This window comes from Lepisosteus platostomus, chromosome 9 (assembly GCF_059453375.1).
Source record: "Lepisosteus platostomus isolate fLepPlt1 chromosome 9, fLepPlt1.hap1, whole genome shotgun sequence".
Taxonomy (NCBI): domain Eukaryota; kingdom Metazoa; phylum Chordata; class Actinopteri; order Semionotiformes; family Lepisosteidae; genus Lepisosteus; species Lepisosteus platostomus.
Window position 1 is genome coordinate 28,055,153 of NC_142619.1, and position 15,725 is coordinate 28,070,877.

General features: G+C 39.6%; 1 protein-coding gene across 2 annotated transcripts in view; it reads right to left on the reverse strand.

Moving 5' to 3' along the window:
- Positions 1-418: 418 nt before the first annotated feature.
- The window catches only part of LOC148654704 (calcium-activated potassium channel subunit beta-4-like), a 46,344-nt gene continuing 31,037 nt past the window's right edge, over positions 419-15,725 (reverse strand). For both annotated transcript variants that reach the window (XM_088644559.1, XM_088644560.1), the window contains exons 3-4: positions 8,401-8,528; positions 419-1,290 (exon numbers count right to left, since the gene is read on the reverse strand). In XM_088644559.1, the coding sequence (XP_088500685.1) occupies positions 1,122-1,290; positions 8,401-8,528 (297 nt within the window). In that variant the 3' untranslated portion in view covers positions 419-1,121. The remainder of the gene's footprint in view (positions 1,291-8,400; positions 8,529-15,725) is intronic.

Here is a 15,725-nt window from a genome sequence, read left to right on the forward strand (position 1 = left end):
AAAAAACAAACAAATTTGCAATATGAATATTGCCTCTCTCCCCAACCAGGAATGCCTAGACTTTCACCTCTCCCAGCACACTGACTTGACAATACTGAATACGCACATTTCCAGGACAAACTCCATTGGGCCTGCCACCAAACTTTAAACTGCAATGCCAGAGACAGAAGCCTCTCGCACAACCAACTCCACTCACTACCAGTAGGTCTAAGGCTGCTTCCTCTCTCAGCCAAGAACTTTATCCCTTTATCTACAGTACCACATTTTGATTACTGCACTACTTTACTGATTCTCTGTCCACTGAAACTGAGTGGTGTGGGTTCTTTTTTCCCTAGGCATTGAAATCAGAGACTAACAACCAATCAATCCATCATCATCACACCAGTGGGGAACTGTTGTTGACTGATCACACAGCAAACATAGTATTTCACTTTTTAATTAGAACTACCTGTTGACAGAAGGAGGCCAAATGCAATTCGATAGCAAATAGAAGCTGTGCAACACAGACATGCCATCTTCTGAGGGCTGGTTTGTATGGGCCAACGTCTGTGAGAGGCAGACCTCAGCAGGAAAAGTTTGACAGTGGCTACAAGTGCACTTAACCAGAACCTCGGTAATCCCTCATGAGGGAGATCTAGAATCTGTTCAGACATGCAGGACAAGAGAGACATAAGAGAGGAACGTACACAGCACAGCAGCATATATTATTATTGTGTACAGTCTAAGCCAGTTTTTATACATAATGTAAATGTTACATAAAAGAACATTAAAAAATAAGCTTCAGTTTTTTTACATGACTTCTTCACGCTTGGTGCACTTCTATTAAACCGGCACAATTTGTCATTATGTTGAGACACATGAAACAATACAAAATAATAAAAACCATTAAGTGAAGCTGCAAGTCCCACAGACAGCGATCGGTGCAGCGGGAGGCCTGTCCCTGCCGTGACGTCCTTCTGCCACGCAGGAATGGGCCTTACAGAACGATCCTTTAGGATCTTGGATCTACGTGCGGGGTTTTTGAGAGTGCTCCTCCTCTGCCGTTCAGTCAGTCCGCGCGGCGCGTGGCCCCCCTGGCCGAGACTGCCGGCTGTCACCCACATTCCTCTGCCTTCCTCCCTCTAGGAGAATTTCCGCTTCTGGATGGCCTCCGCCCGCACCGCCAGGCTCCTAGCGCAGATAGTCAGGACCACGATCAGGATTCCCACCAGCAGAGTGACCAGTGGCCAGAGGACACAGTGCAGCAGGACGTTCTTATCTTGGGAGTGCTTTAACAGCACATCATCTGGCCTGGGAGAAGAGCATGAGAGGAACACAAGCTGTGAATGCATCACCACATGAGAATCTACCACAGTAGAGCTGCACAGCATTCTCAGAGAATGCCTTGCTTCCTGGCAATAACCATCCTTCCATTAGCTTGTTACGGGTTTTCAGCATGTTTTATTGTATCTTTCCATGTGCAGCACAGTGCATCACAATAAGTTTTTTTTTTAAGACCTTAGGACTATCACAAACATGCCTCATTGCGTGTCTATTATTCATACTATTAACAATAATAACCTGTCTCCTTAATACCCGGGAAACCACTATTTTGTCTGCTGAAGCACAAAGTGGTTATGCTATATATTCTTCATTCTGGAAGTGAGCAGACTAGAACAATTAAATATTGATTTTGCAACTATTAATCCAAATTCTTGGCACAATTTCTGAGAAAGATCCTGGAGTGCTTTTCTTCATCTGGTTTACTTCCTGTCTAAAATACGTCCGTGTTAAAAATAACAACCGCTGTTCTGTTTCTTCACCAAAATCTTGGAATGGGTGACAGCGGCTCAATTACATTCCCACCATGCATCTCATTAACTCATTGAACCATTTTATTCAGGCTTTAGACAGAGAGAGAGGCCTAGTTAAATTAGTTAATGATTTGCTGATTGCCTCTGACTCCAGGTCACTTAATACTCTTCTCCTTCTGAATTTCAGTGCAGAATTAAGATGCTGTCTATCCTAGCATTTTACGAGGAATATTGAGGAATCACTGGTACTTCAGTTTATTGGTTTCTCTCCTTAGGCTGCCCTTAGGCCAATTTGTAAATCTGATGTTAATAATAACAATAATTACTTGCATTCATATTCGTACTTTGCATTCCTGAGGATGTCAAAGTGCTTTAAATGTAGAAGAGGAATCATTGAAGAGCAAAACCCACCTGGATTACACACTATTCTGTACTATTCAGTAGCGTGTTATGTACTGGAGGGAGAAATCCCTTCACCAGTTGAATTACGTTTGATCTTTAGGGAGGCTAGATTTTCTGCCCCCTGAGTGGAATTAGATCTCAGGACATTCTACAAGCTTCTGTATGTTAGTTTTTACAAGTTTGTACAAGTTACCATCAATGCTATCCTAAACACACTCAGGATTTATTTACAGATCAAATCTTATAAGAACGCTGCAGTTTTTTGCACTTTACAGGTATCTCTCTGACACTAGGATATGGAAGCAAAAAGTAAGCACCTTACTAAAGCTAAACTGTCACAGTCTGAGATTATTCTCACATACCGTATACCCAAGATCAGCTTCACAAAGTGGATGAGTTCAGTGTTGTTAAGAGAGCTGAAAGCTCTCGCTGTAATCTGTGTAATATTGCTCATTTAAGACCCTCGCTATGATAGTGAAATATTAACGTAACTTTATTTGACTACTGTAAAGCCTTGTTTAACTGCCTTGTCTTCTACAGTACATATTTGCATTACCACTTAACTCTTGTCGTCTTCCACCTGCACTCACTCTCTATGAAATTCAAATAAATGTTCAAGGTTCTGCGCTCACACATAAGGCACTGATTGGCCTACCTCTAGATCATCTTAAGGACTTATTGTATATTTACATTCCAGCTTTCAATTTGAGAAATCGTGATTTAAGCCATCTTACTCTGCTGCTGACTATGGGTGACAGAGCCTTTTCATTTACAGCATCTTATCTCTGTAACTCATTGCCCAAATCCATGAGAGACTATTACTGTCACTTTTTTTTCCTCGTCTGAAGTCCTGTCATTCCACCAAACTTCTTAATTTCATTTTTCACTCGGCTTCACAAAGTCAATTACTCTGCCTTTTACCCACCTCCTTTTTGTTTCTGTTGTGTAATAAATTGCTATTGTATAGCACTTTTTTTAAAGTGAGTTTTTGAGGTTTTTTTAAAGGTGCTCTAAAAAATTGGTTTCATTTTTCTAAATGAAGCTTAAACAGAACTTTGTGTGAGGAGTTTAAAACCTAATCTCTCCCACTTCTGTCTATGTACAAATATCAAGTTTTGTGCAAATGGCTCCCACATCTCTGTCCCAATCCTTCCAGCTCTCACTGGCTCATCCCTCATTACAGGAAGGAGTTCCGACAGCTCTATCCTTACAGTCAGGTTGTTGTTCTCCTCATCCAGGCAAATCCCTCCAATAACACTTGCTAATCAAATCACACACCTTCTCTGCATGACCCAACTAATGAACAACAAAGAACAATTGCAAGAAATGATTTAAGTACTCTATATTACATCACTCTGACTGTATAAAAGACTATGTGGATGCCTGATAGAGTCAATAGACTATTTAAATTGAAAGAAAAAAACCTCTGCATAGCAAATCTGCTCTTTAGCATTAGAACCAAACTATATTCAGTAAACAGTTCAAATCTAGGAGACTAATTATGTCACTCTCCTACATAAAAGGCGTGGATAACATGTCTCAGTTCTTGGAAGACACAATTTCAAGGAATAATGGAGACAGAAACAGTAGGTGGGTCACAGATATCCATTGAGGTCCCTCCACAAATAAGAATTACTTGAAATTACTTACTGTATCAGGACATTATAGTAAATCTCAATAATAAAATGAACAAAGAACTAGAATCGGAAAAGTTGCAGTTGAAAGGCTTACTGTACTGTGATAAACTATCTCACCATGCAGCACTAAATTAGTAACATGATTCAGCTAGCAAAGCAGCACAAAGGAGTCTAAAGTCATAGAGGACCAGAAGCAGTTTGCTGTATTTAAAAAGCCCAACTCTGTAAGGCAGCTATTGCCCAAGTGCATGCTAAACTTTTTCAAACATCAATTTTAAATCAATACTTCGCTGAGCAAATATGTCTTGGAAATCAATGATACAATTTCTGTAACTTTTACCACATTTGTGATTTCTCTTAACTTGCCAGTGAATCAGTACTGCTTGGCCTAAATCCTGTTCAGTAAGCAAGCATACTGCCACAGCTGGGTAAATATTTTAATTAGAGAATAAATAACATAGTCCTGGCTTGGTTCTATGGTGCAAATATAAGCCCTGGGAGACCTGTCCCTGCCAAATCCTCATCGAAAAGACCTCAGATCTCATACTTCAGAGAATAATTTAGAAAAAGTAGATCACATTGACTGGTCTGTTCTGGGGCCAAACTAAAACCTGTGCACATTTTCTGATTTATCTCCATATGCTGACCTTAAAATGCAATATCCATTTCAGCCTGATAGCTAAAATGGAGACAGAATGTTTTCACTCATAATTACACAAGTTTTCTACATCACTTACATTGAAGATATCTTTTGAATAAAAAAAAGGTTTGTTTACTTTTCATGAAGATAATACCCATTCGTCACCACTCAATGGTTCAATTTCTGATTTCAAAGTGAATCACACAGTGTTTGTTGATTATACATGTATTCTGTAAAGTACTAGAGAAGAAAATCGCAAAAATTCCATTTGTGTTAAATACAATCAAATGGAATTTAAACACCAAGGAGAGCTCTGATTTAGACAAAGCTAACAACTGAAAGAATAAGAAAAGTTCTATGTGAAGAAAGGCTCCTCAATTAACAGAAGCTCCAGGTCTATCAGCAGTGAAAAGCTGAGAGCTCAGGGAGCTAAAAAAAATCCCAGAAACCCAAGCTGTGCAGGAATACGCCCTAAACTGGGTAGCTCAATTGTGATCCATACTGTATGCTTCATTTTGTACAACTCTGAAGTCCTATATCTGTATGACTATGAAGTGACATCTGTATGACTGTGTGAAGTGATGGCCCTTCCAGGTATCATTCCTTTTAATTCCTCCCTGATGCTCTACCTTGAGATTAGCTGTCAAAGCAAGGATGATTTTCTAAACTCTAAGCCTATGAGCAGGATTTAGGTTGTGTCTCTTTACAGGGTCCTATTACTAGTGCTCTGGCTAAGTACTGTATCCTTTCTCGGGAGATAAAAGATACTTTCCCCCATGACAGTCAGCTGCAGAGTTGTACTGCCTAACTTACTGTACCTTCATATAAAGTAAATTCCTTGCAGACCAGTAGTTACCTCCTATCCAGCTGCCTACTGTGGCAATGAGGGATGATAAGGCAAATTTGAGATCACTGGATATGAATGTACTGGGTAGATGTTTGCCAAATTAATACTACAATCCTCAGGGAATCAGAAACTATGTGTCACTACAGGCTGCCTCCAGGACATCTCGTTTCCACGGTTACAAGTTGCTGTTGCCAAGGAGTTTTGGGAGCTTTCAATTCCCAATACATTCACAAAAATAAACACCGCTGACATAACATATCTTTTCCGAGTTAAATGAGTGGCCTACACAATAATTAGCCTCACACACTGTTGATGAAGCAAGTCAGGTGTCTGAAACTATCGTCACCTCCACATCAGCAAGCGAGAATATGAAAAGGTGTCAATGAAACTGCCTTATTGCACGGCCTCCCGTGGACATTTTCAGTGCAATTATTTGATCTTTCAGTGGCTCCACAATTTTAATAAAGATAGGGTAACTCTTTTATCTAAAACTAAAGGCAAGATTAATCCAATCTTGGCTGGTACTGTACTGTATGTCTTTCTGAGGCTTTGACTTCCAATTGCTCATTGCAGCTGTCTTCACACTGTGGGTGTGATGAAAAAAGTGAGACTCCAGCACACCAGACTTTATAATAAACTTTCAGGGGAGAAGTGTGGCTGCGGAGGAAGTTATTTTAATTGGCAACATACAAAGTGTCTATTAATTCCAAATGTGTTAATGTACTTCCAAAACTATTTTTTCATTTAAACTGAGGAAAAGGGCATTTAAATTCACCTTGTTTGTGTTTTCACTTCTCCTCTTTTCTGTTCTGTTTCTTGAAACAGTAATAGAATACAGTATTTCTTTAACTGCCATGACAAGCACTGGATGTGGACACTTTGGTGATTTCTTGATTTATTTCTTGATATCAAAGCATCCGTCTTACCTTATCTGTAACTATTTCCAGCATGTGTTATTCTAAGAAAACTGATATATATTAAATTATACACACCTAAAAAGTCCTACTCACAGAGTTATAAATTAGTTCCTGCGAATATTTTCTAATAAGACAATTGAAAATGGGAAATAAGATACCTCTTTTTTAAAATTACATCTGTTGTCCTTACAAAAACAATTTTCTGTGAGCTCAGTGATTGTTTTTTGGACAGGAGCATGTACAGCACCATCCTAACCAACAACAATGTCTTATATAATATTTCTTGTGTCACTGAGAGATAATGAACTGTAGGTACATGAATTTTTGAAAGACCGTGAAAGCAACATAATCCAGTTTTCAACAAGACTTTATGTACACATACATACAGTGGTGTGAAAAAGTGTTTGCCCCCTTCCTGATTTCTTATTTTTTTTGCATGTTTGTCACACTGAAATGTTTCAGATCATCAAACAAATTGAAATATTAGACAAAGATAACACAAGTAAACACAAAATGCAGTTTTTAAATGAAGGTTTTTATTATTAAGGGAAAAAAAAAATCCAACCTACATGGCCCTGTGTGAAAAAGTGATTGCCCCCTAATTCAGCCACATTGGAGGGTTTTTGAGCCTTAACCGCTTTTTTAAGGTCACGCCACAACATCTCAATCGGATTCAGGTCAGGACTTTGACTAGGCCACTCCAAAGTCTTCATTTTGTTTTTCTTAAGCCATTCAGAGATGGACTTGCTGGTGTGTTTTGGATCATTGTCCTGCTGCAGAACCCAAGTGCGCTTCAACTTGATGTCACGAACAGATGGCTGGACATTCTCCTTCAGGATTTTTTGGTAGACAGCAGAATTCATGGTTCCATTTACCACAGCAAGTCTTCCAGGTCCTGAAGCAGCAAAACAGCCCCAGACCATCACACTACCACCACCATATTTTACTGTTGGTATGATGTTCCTTTTCTGAAATGCTGTGTTACTTTTACGCCAGATGTAATGGGACACACACCTTCCTAAAAGTTCAACTTTTGTCTCGTCAGTCCACAGAGTATTTTCCCAAAAGTCTTGGGGATCATCAAGATGTTTTCTGGCAAAACTGAGACGAGCCTTTATGTTCTTTTTGCTCAGCAGTGGTTTTCGTCTTGGAACTCCATGCAGGCCATTTTTGCCCAGTCTCTTTCTTATGGTGGAGTCATGAACACTGACCTTAACTGAGGCAAGTGAAGCCTGCAGTTCTTTGGATGTTGTTGTGGGTTTTTTTCTAACCTCTTGGATGATTCGTCGCTGCGCTCTTGGGGTAATTTTGGTCGGCCGGCCACTTCTGGGAAGGTTCACCACTGTTCCATGTTTTCGCCATTTTTGGATAATGGCTCTCACTGTGGTTCGCTGGAGTCCCAAAGCTTTACAAATGGCTTTATAACCTTTTCCAGACTGATAAATCTCAATTACTCTGTTTCTCATTTGTTCCTGAATTTCATTGGATCGCAGCATGATGTCTAGCTTTTGAGGATCTTTTGGTCTACTTCACTTTGTCAGGCAGGTCCTATTTAAGTGATTTCTTGATTGAGAACAGGTGTGGCAGTAATCAGGCCTGGGTGTGGCTAGAGAAATTGAACTCCAAAAGCTTTCCAAAGATGTGATAAACCACAGTTGATTTATGTTTTAACAGGGGGGGGCAATCACTTTTTCACACAGGGCCATGTAGGTTTGGATTTTTTTTTCCCTTAATAATAAAAACCTTCATTTAAAAACTGCATTTTGTGTTTACTTGTGTTATCTTTGTCTAATATATCAATTTGTTTGATGATCTGAAACATTTCAGTGGGGCAAACACTTTTTCACACCACTGTATATTTGTAACAGACAACTCCCATAAAAGAATTAAAAACTTCTCGCTTGTACTGTAGCAGTTAAAGTCTAACAGAATATTATAGAGAGATATCATGGTTAACGCAATCTTTGTTTTCCCGAAATAAGGTATCCTGGAAATTTAAAAAGGCCTCTCAAAAGACTGACCTAAAACTCCAATGATAAATTCTCACAAGTTTTTAATTACAGTATTTACATATCCATTTGGCCTGTCCCGGTGTGGTAAATGAATGTCAGTCTGCCGGTGCCTTTTGACCTTTGTGTGAATACAATGTGAGGAGCTACTGTACCTTCTCTGTTGGTTAAAGAAGCAGGGAAAGGATTCAGAGCGTATCTGTTCTGTCCAGCGGTTTTGCCACATTAGAACTTCCTCAGAATTTTTCTTGTTGTCTCTTTCACATGGAGGAATGTAAGAACACTGTTGAGATAAAAATCAGTAAGAACATTGAATGTCATATTAATCCAAACATGATTTTTTTTAATGGACCTTTGATGGGCAGGTGATATTGTTACATTTAGCACATCCCTCATTTAACCCTCTGACTACTCCTGAAACTCTTCAGTACTCATTCTCCTTCAAAAAAATGTCAAACCATAGTATACTTCTTAAGGGTAGCTGACATTTCCCACCTGTAGGCAGCTGAACTTCAGAAAGTGACTGTGGATTCATCAGCGAAATCGCTCAGAAGAGATCTGTGATCCTTCAATGAGATAAGAAGAGCTATCTGGCTGTAAAATTCATTTGAAACACATGTTGTATGGTATGTTGTATGTAATCTCCTGTTAGGAGCTAGCCTTGGAACACACTTAAAATCATTTGTAGTGTAATTTTGAAATCAAATGTTTTCTTGAATGTTTCACACTTCTACTGAGTTTTAAAGAGTTTTGCAAGTTATACTATGTTATTTATTTGAAATACATGGTTTTCCATCTAAAACTGATAGCGATTCTCTTACAGTACTGTATATTGAGAATTACCCATGTAGTTGTCACCTGTTAAATGTCTAAGAAAGGCTTTACACAAAGATTCTAAGATCAATTCCATTATACTGTAAATATACCATTCCGGACTGGCAAATTGGTTTTGTTTGTTTTAGAAACTTTTATGACTTATTTCCTAGGGAAATAGTGAACATGACTTAACAAGACATAAAGATAATCCGCTAGTGAGAGTTCCACAGTTCTTTATACACCATCTGCTACTTTCTCCTTTCAATAATTAAACATGAGCCATGAAAGGATGTGTCCCCTAGTCCATAAGGAGAGATATTCCACCTGAGGAACAGTGTTACCATGGAAATAAACAGATATTACTGCACTGAGAGGTGCTCCAAAGAGCACAGCACTGAGGATATTAATAGCTCAGACTGCTAATACCGCCTTGAGAGCAGGAGAATTTTATTTGTTTTCTTTCTACATCCATGACAAAGAAAAGGCCTCAGGAAAAGAGTATAATTTGCTAATGAGGGTGGCTATTGTGTTTTTAATGATTGTGTAGTGTTGTAATTATATATCTGCCCTAAGCAAAGCCACTTGTTGCACTGGGCTTCTGTGTTACTGGGTAACTTTGGACTCACGAGACTTCAGTATTATATTTTAACAACATAATGTATTTTCGGTTATCAATAAATAATATGTATTGCATAATATGTACTAAAGAAATATATCCCTTATATCTGTAACAAATTCTCAAAGTCATTATCAGGATAAACTCCTTTTTGAAGCTGGTGCACTGACATTTTATGGAACTGACATACAGTAAGTACATTCATTATACTGGTTAATATTTGTCATCAATAGGGTTGATCAACTCCCACAGTCGTCTGAGTGTACTGTGAAAGTCCAGGGTAGTACCGTGTGTGGCCACTGTTGGCTACATTACATATCTGTGATACAGATGACACCAAGGTTGCAGATACTGTCGTGGGAATCTTTCCTATTTGTCTCCCAGATCTTGAACAAGCATGTACCTGTTCACTGAGCCCAGGAAGCCACACATGGTCCCATCTGATCCTACACATGTTCGATGGGGCTCAATTCTGGAAAGTCCAGGGTCCATTCTTCCCTCACAATTCAGATGTTGTTAGCTGAGTAGTGTGTGAATGTTTACTATGCTGCAATGTCTGTCAACACGAAACCTTATGACTCAACAGGACTGCTGGTGAGTCCACCTGAGGTGACATAGTCCAGGCTTGATAATACAGACAGCAATAGGCATTGCTCTCTTGGTCAGAAAACACCTTGGGTCCTTTTTAGGTTTTTCTTTTTCACCATGCTTGAGTTTGAAACAGTTCAACACCTCCTCCCTGTGTCATATGAAGTCTGTCACTAATGAGGTAATTTGGTGCCTACACAAGAAAGACTCTTAAGTATATACTTTATATATATTACAGTCAGTCGTGAATGATCAATTAATCAAAATAACACCAAAAACTTTAATCAATGTTTAAAAAGTTTATATTATTTTTAGAGAGATATTTTTTAATGTTTTTAAGCAAGAAACAATCTTCTTTGATGAACCACCTTGTGAACATCCATCCTCCATGTTATCACCACTTTCATCCAATACAGGGTCGTGAAGGAGGTTCATCTGACACCGTCTGATCTTGTGAACATTATAAAGCAATTCACACATTCAAACCTCCATGCAGGATAAATACTGTAGCTAAAACTTACTTTGGTGCAGTTGCAGTTGTAAGTGATGAGGTGGTGGACCAGGAGTCAGGAGCAGCGTTCTCATGCAGGCTGGTAGTTCAATCCCCACTACCAGCTGCAGTACTCCTATCCTATGACATCCAGTAAACACCTCTGGAAACCTTCCTAGGTTTTTTTTATTATTCTTGTAGAAAATAAACTTTAAATAAGGGATCCTGAATTACTGGTTAATTGGCTTCTGGGAAAATTGACTGCGGTGAGAAAGTGTGTTTCTGTATGTGCCCTTTCGTGGACTGGCATCCCATTCAGGATGTACAGTACCCCACCTTGTGCCCTTTGCTTGCTTGGATGGGCTCTGGTTTCCCTGTGACCCTAAATTGGATGAAGTATTTAGAAAATGTATGGATGGAATTTACAGACATCAGGATGAAATACATCAATTTCTGCACCCATTTCTCATTCGCTTTCTTTAAGTCTTTCTGTCTTAACTTCAAAAACCACCGTACAGGAAATAACAATGATTATCTACAGTATTGTCTGTAATGCCTGTGCCACATACTCTACCTGACCAAAAACTGCAAATTCTTACAAGCACAAATGAAGCAGGTTATTGCATAAACTACCACAGAATATAAAAGAAGAGAAAAGCAACTGCAGTTATTCATAGATGTAAATATAATCTTATAGTGAGTCAGTGTCTATGTAGCAATACCTGACAAGTTACAAAGATCATAATTCAGTCTATCTGTCACAGACCAGGGATATGGAATTGTTTTGACAGACAGGCAGGTATATTGTAGTTTATTTTGAGGATGTAGGCAGGATCCAAAATAAATTAGTTTAAAAGTGCAAAACAATGAAGTGGTTACGAGTATTGAATAAAATCCCACAAAGGATTTGATATTCCTGGGAAATCCCCTGCGTGCATACTAAAAGCAATTTTTTCCATCTAATTCTGTTTTGTTATAGAGAGTACAATGTCATTAATGATTAATGACACAGACAACGAAAAGTCTAACAGACTGAGGTCCTCATTTTCCCCATGTACGAATGGCCTGTTTGTATGCTTGGAAAAACAAGGACGTCAATCTGTTGAACAGATTTCCGTTGCCTGTGACCTTAATCATTAGCACATGACTCGTGAGTCTTGACACATGCCACATTACCAGGGATCACCTCACCCGCATCTGTGAGCTGGGACTGGGACTGTGACCGTGACCAGGCAGCCTTGCTGACCGGTCCTAATGTTCTCTTTCTTCGTCATGTGAATATGTCTTTTTGCACCAGAATCTCTCTGCACCAGCCAATGAGCATCAGGCGGCATTCTGTGAGGATTTACCGTACCATTTCTGTCCTCTGGAGGTAAAAGAGGAGATGGCTATGCCAGGTTTTTGCCATTTGCGAGGCAGTTGGTGGGCCTCAGATGGCAGTCTGGCATTCTTAAGCCCCCAGCGGAGCGGCTACAACTCAAACAGGAGTGAAAATAGCCCCAACAGTACATCTTTCAAAACAGAGTTAATTTATGCTTCCTTTGCTACAGCTCTGCTTTAAAGCTACTTTAGTGGAAGCAACATAAAAATCGCTTTCAAACAGGCCACATTCTGGAACAACTGGAAATTGGGTCACACATCATTTATTAAAATATCACCACATGGTCATTTCAAAGCTTAAAATACATATATATATATATTTTTTTTAATTAGCTATGTAGTACAGATACCAGTGGATAAATCTGCCCTACAATTATGACACCAGTAGGAGAAACATATGCAACTCTTTTAAAACAGATGGGCATAACAATGGAGGTCGTAAACAGGTTCAAATATATAAACCAGGACCTGTTAAAACAAACCATGCTAGATGAATAAAGCAGAAAGTTACTTGGGACTTGGTCTGGGTAATTCTATTAACTTTTAAAACATCGTATTACAGAAAATAATGTAAGTAATGGTGGCAAAAGGTGGATACCCGCTTGGTAGTACTCCACTGTGTGACTTTTGTTCAGTATTAACAAAACGTATACAGTACATGCCTTACTTTATTGCATCTCCCTGTGACCCAGTGCGCTGATGGATCTAGGATGAATGGGAACGTCATCCGAGTCCCAGCCAGATGTGGAGTGGAGTTTGTAAAGGTTCCCGTTCGTCTGTTTCAACCTCATGTAATAAAGCTGGCGCGTCCCATGCTTTCATTCCTCATGCCAACAGCCCAAGCACTGTTTGTCCTTACAGCCTGCGGTACAACGGGTTTTGTTATACTGGGTTCATAAATGGGAAAGAAAGAGTAACAAACTGGCCTGAGTGGGTAAGAGAAGACACTGGCGCACCAGTAACCTCCTAACACCCAGCACCAGACACTGGACTCCCTTCTCGCCAGGTAACAAGCTGTAGCCTATACCAGTCAAGGGGGAAATGGCCAGCACTGATAACAAAGATCAGTGTAGGCTATCAGTGAGGCAGCAGCCCAAGCAGAAGAGCCATCAGAAGACAGGAACGGAAAGCATCACTGTTGGAGCACAGGAGGAAGGCTGGAGGTCCAGGCCAACACCACAACCATGTGTGGCATGCTGTTAGGCAACCTGGCTGGCCCTTTCCCTAGATGGGGATCACTAGCTCTGTGCCCAGCTTGTGTAACTTCAGCAATGAAGATCATGAAAGAAGACTCTCCTGTCAGGCCTTTAACTTTACCGAATAACAGACAAGGAGACCCATAGACATGTAAAGGACTATAATTGGTCACGAGTGCCACTGAACCCTCTTTCTCGCAGTGGCAGTGCCTGTAGCAGGGCAGGGGACATGAATAAGGGCACCATTCAGGATGTTCGACTGGAGGAGGAGCTGAATGTTGGTAGCATCATGTTTCTCAGGTACATTCTGGATCGAATTACAGCTGACACGCCATTTGAAGTGAAATGAGTTTGTACAAGAAAACAGGTAAAAGTTTACTCCATGCTGAAGGGACAGAGACAATGTTTTGGCTGGGAGACACAGCTGAAATGTTGTATCTCTTTTCTTTTCCTTTCAGAATCAAATAAACCATTATCTGTTCCTCTGTAGCCTACGCACGCTGATGCAACTACCTTCTTGAATTTATACAAACCAAAAGAGAAAGAAAAACTGAACACCAAACTGAAGAATGTGACATGAGATATGGTCATGAAAAACAAATATTGAACAACATATTCTGCAATATTACCTATGCCATACTACCTTTAATATTTCTCAGCCTTCATTTGTACAAACATACCACAACACTTTTCCACTCCGCTCTTTGACAGCATCATGAACACTTTATAACCTGCTCCTTCACGATCTCTTTTAGTCATATTTTAAAAACACTCACTGTGCAACATGTGCTACACCTTACAGTCCCTGTTGTGGGGTTCAGAGGCTAGTTATCGTAATAAAATACACCAAGAGAAAAAACACCACAGAGCAGCACTCCATTTATTTTCTCTACTTTATCTCTGTTTTTAGTGTTAGCGTCTCCTGCTTCACGCCTACAGCTTTGCTCTAACAAAAGGAAGGCCAGCCCTCCGTGGGCACGATAACCAGTTTAAATAAAGGTAGAAAATGAATGAAGAATGAGATACAGCTCTGCCGGCATCTCCAAGAGACAGCAACAGAGAGATAGTCACACCCTCTGAGCGAGAGTTCACAGGATTGCTCTTAGAAAAAATGGGTTGGACTTACTTCACAACCGAGCTACACAACTCAAGAGACCAGGATGCAAATAATGCTGTCTGAAGTCGCATCTGCCTCTGTCCTCTTAAAGAATAGCACATCTGGTGTGATCCATATTAGTACCTTACATGCGATAATGCTGTACTCACTGCCAAATTCTATTTGCTTCAAATGTATTTTAACGAATGATGAAAAAACACATATTACAAGGGTATGTGGATGCACCTTTCAAAGATGGTTATCACAACTCTACCCTGCAACTGCTGGAGATTAACGCTATTAAGCAAATGAGAACTATGTCTACACAAGCATCCCAAGTAAATAAGCTGCACGGGACAGTGATTTCAATGTATTAACCCTACTCATATTTGCACGTTTCCTTAATAAAAAAATGTTCTTTCTAATTTTTTTCTTTCTCTTCGCCGCCCTTTTGGGAATCTCAACCTTGTCAGTTGCTGGGCTGTCGATTGGAGAGGTTGACTGTTTCAAGCTAGGTTAAAGACTTGAGTCTCTTTTTTAAAAAGGCTCTTTTCTTTAACCCAAATGAGTCACTGACGGGGATAGATAACGACTCTCAGAAGGACCACTATAATTCAGCAGTGTACTTCTTCATCACTAGATTTCATCTGTACAAAGCAGATTGAGGAAAGTTCCCCTCTGTCATCATTTTGACCAATAATGACATCAGTCGATTAGCACCATCAGTAAACTGCAGCATTTTGTTCATGTAACACACAAGGTTTATTCCACCAAATCACTCGCTCAGGACCTTTGACCACTGTGTGATGATTAGATCAATACTGCAGTACAGAACACTCTAAACACATCCACTCAGACAGGCCAATGTCCTTGTTAATAAATCTCATCCTCTGTATGTCTCTTCAATATACACTGTGTTCAGAGTATGTGAGACTGGTTAATGGCATTAGAAATCAATGGGAACTTAATCAACAGACCTAATTGTCTTGTGGCCACTCCCTATTAAATGTTAACAGAGATTTATGAAAGTACAGCCACAGAACAGTAAACTACTATAATAATTCACAGTGAGATCATGGTAAATTCTAGGGAGGGATGGCACTGCATGGTAAAATCAATAAAAAACAATGCTAATACCACTGTGAAACTGCATTTATGGCAACGTTAATAAGGTCAACGTTCGTAAGAGTTATGTAGGATATTTTGTATCAAAGCTTAGTTTAACACTTACTTTTACACTGGCTAAATCTTTGAGTTCATTCAGGTGTTGCTGAAAAACAAAAAAAGGCAAGGCTCCA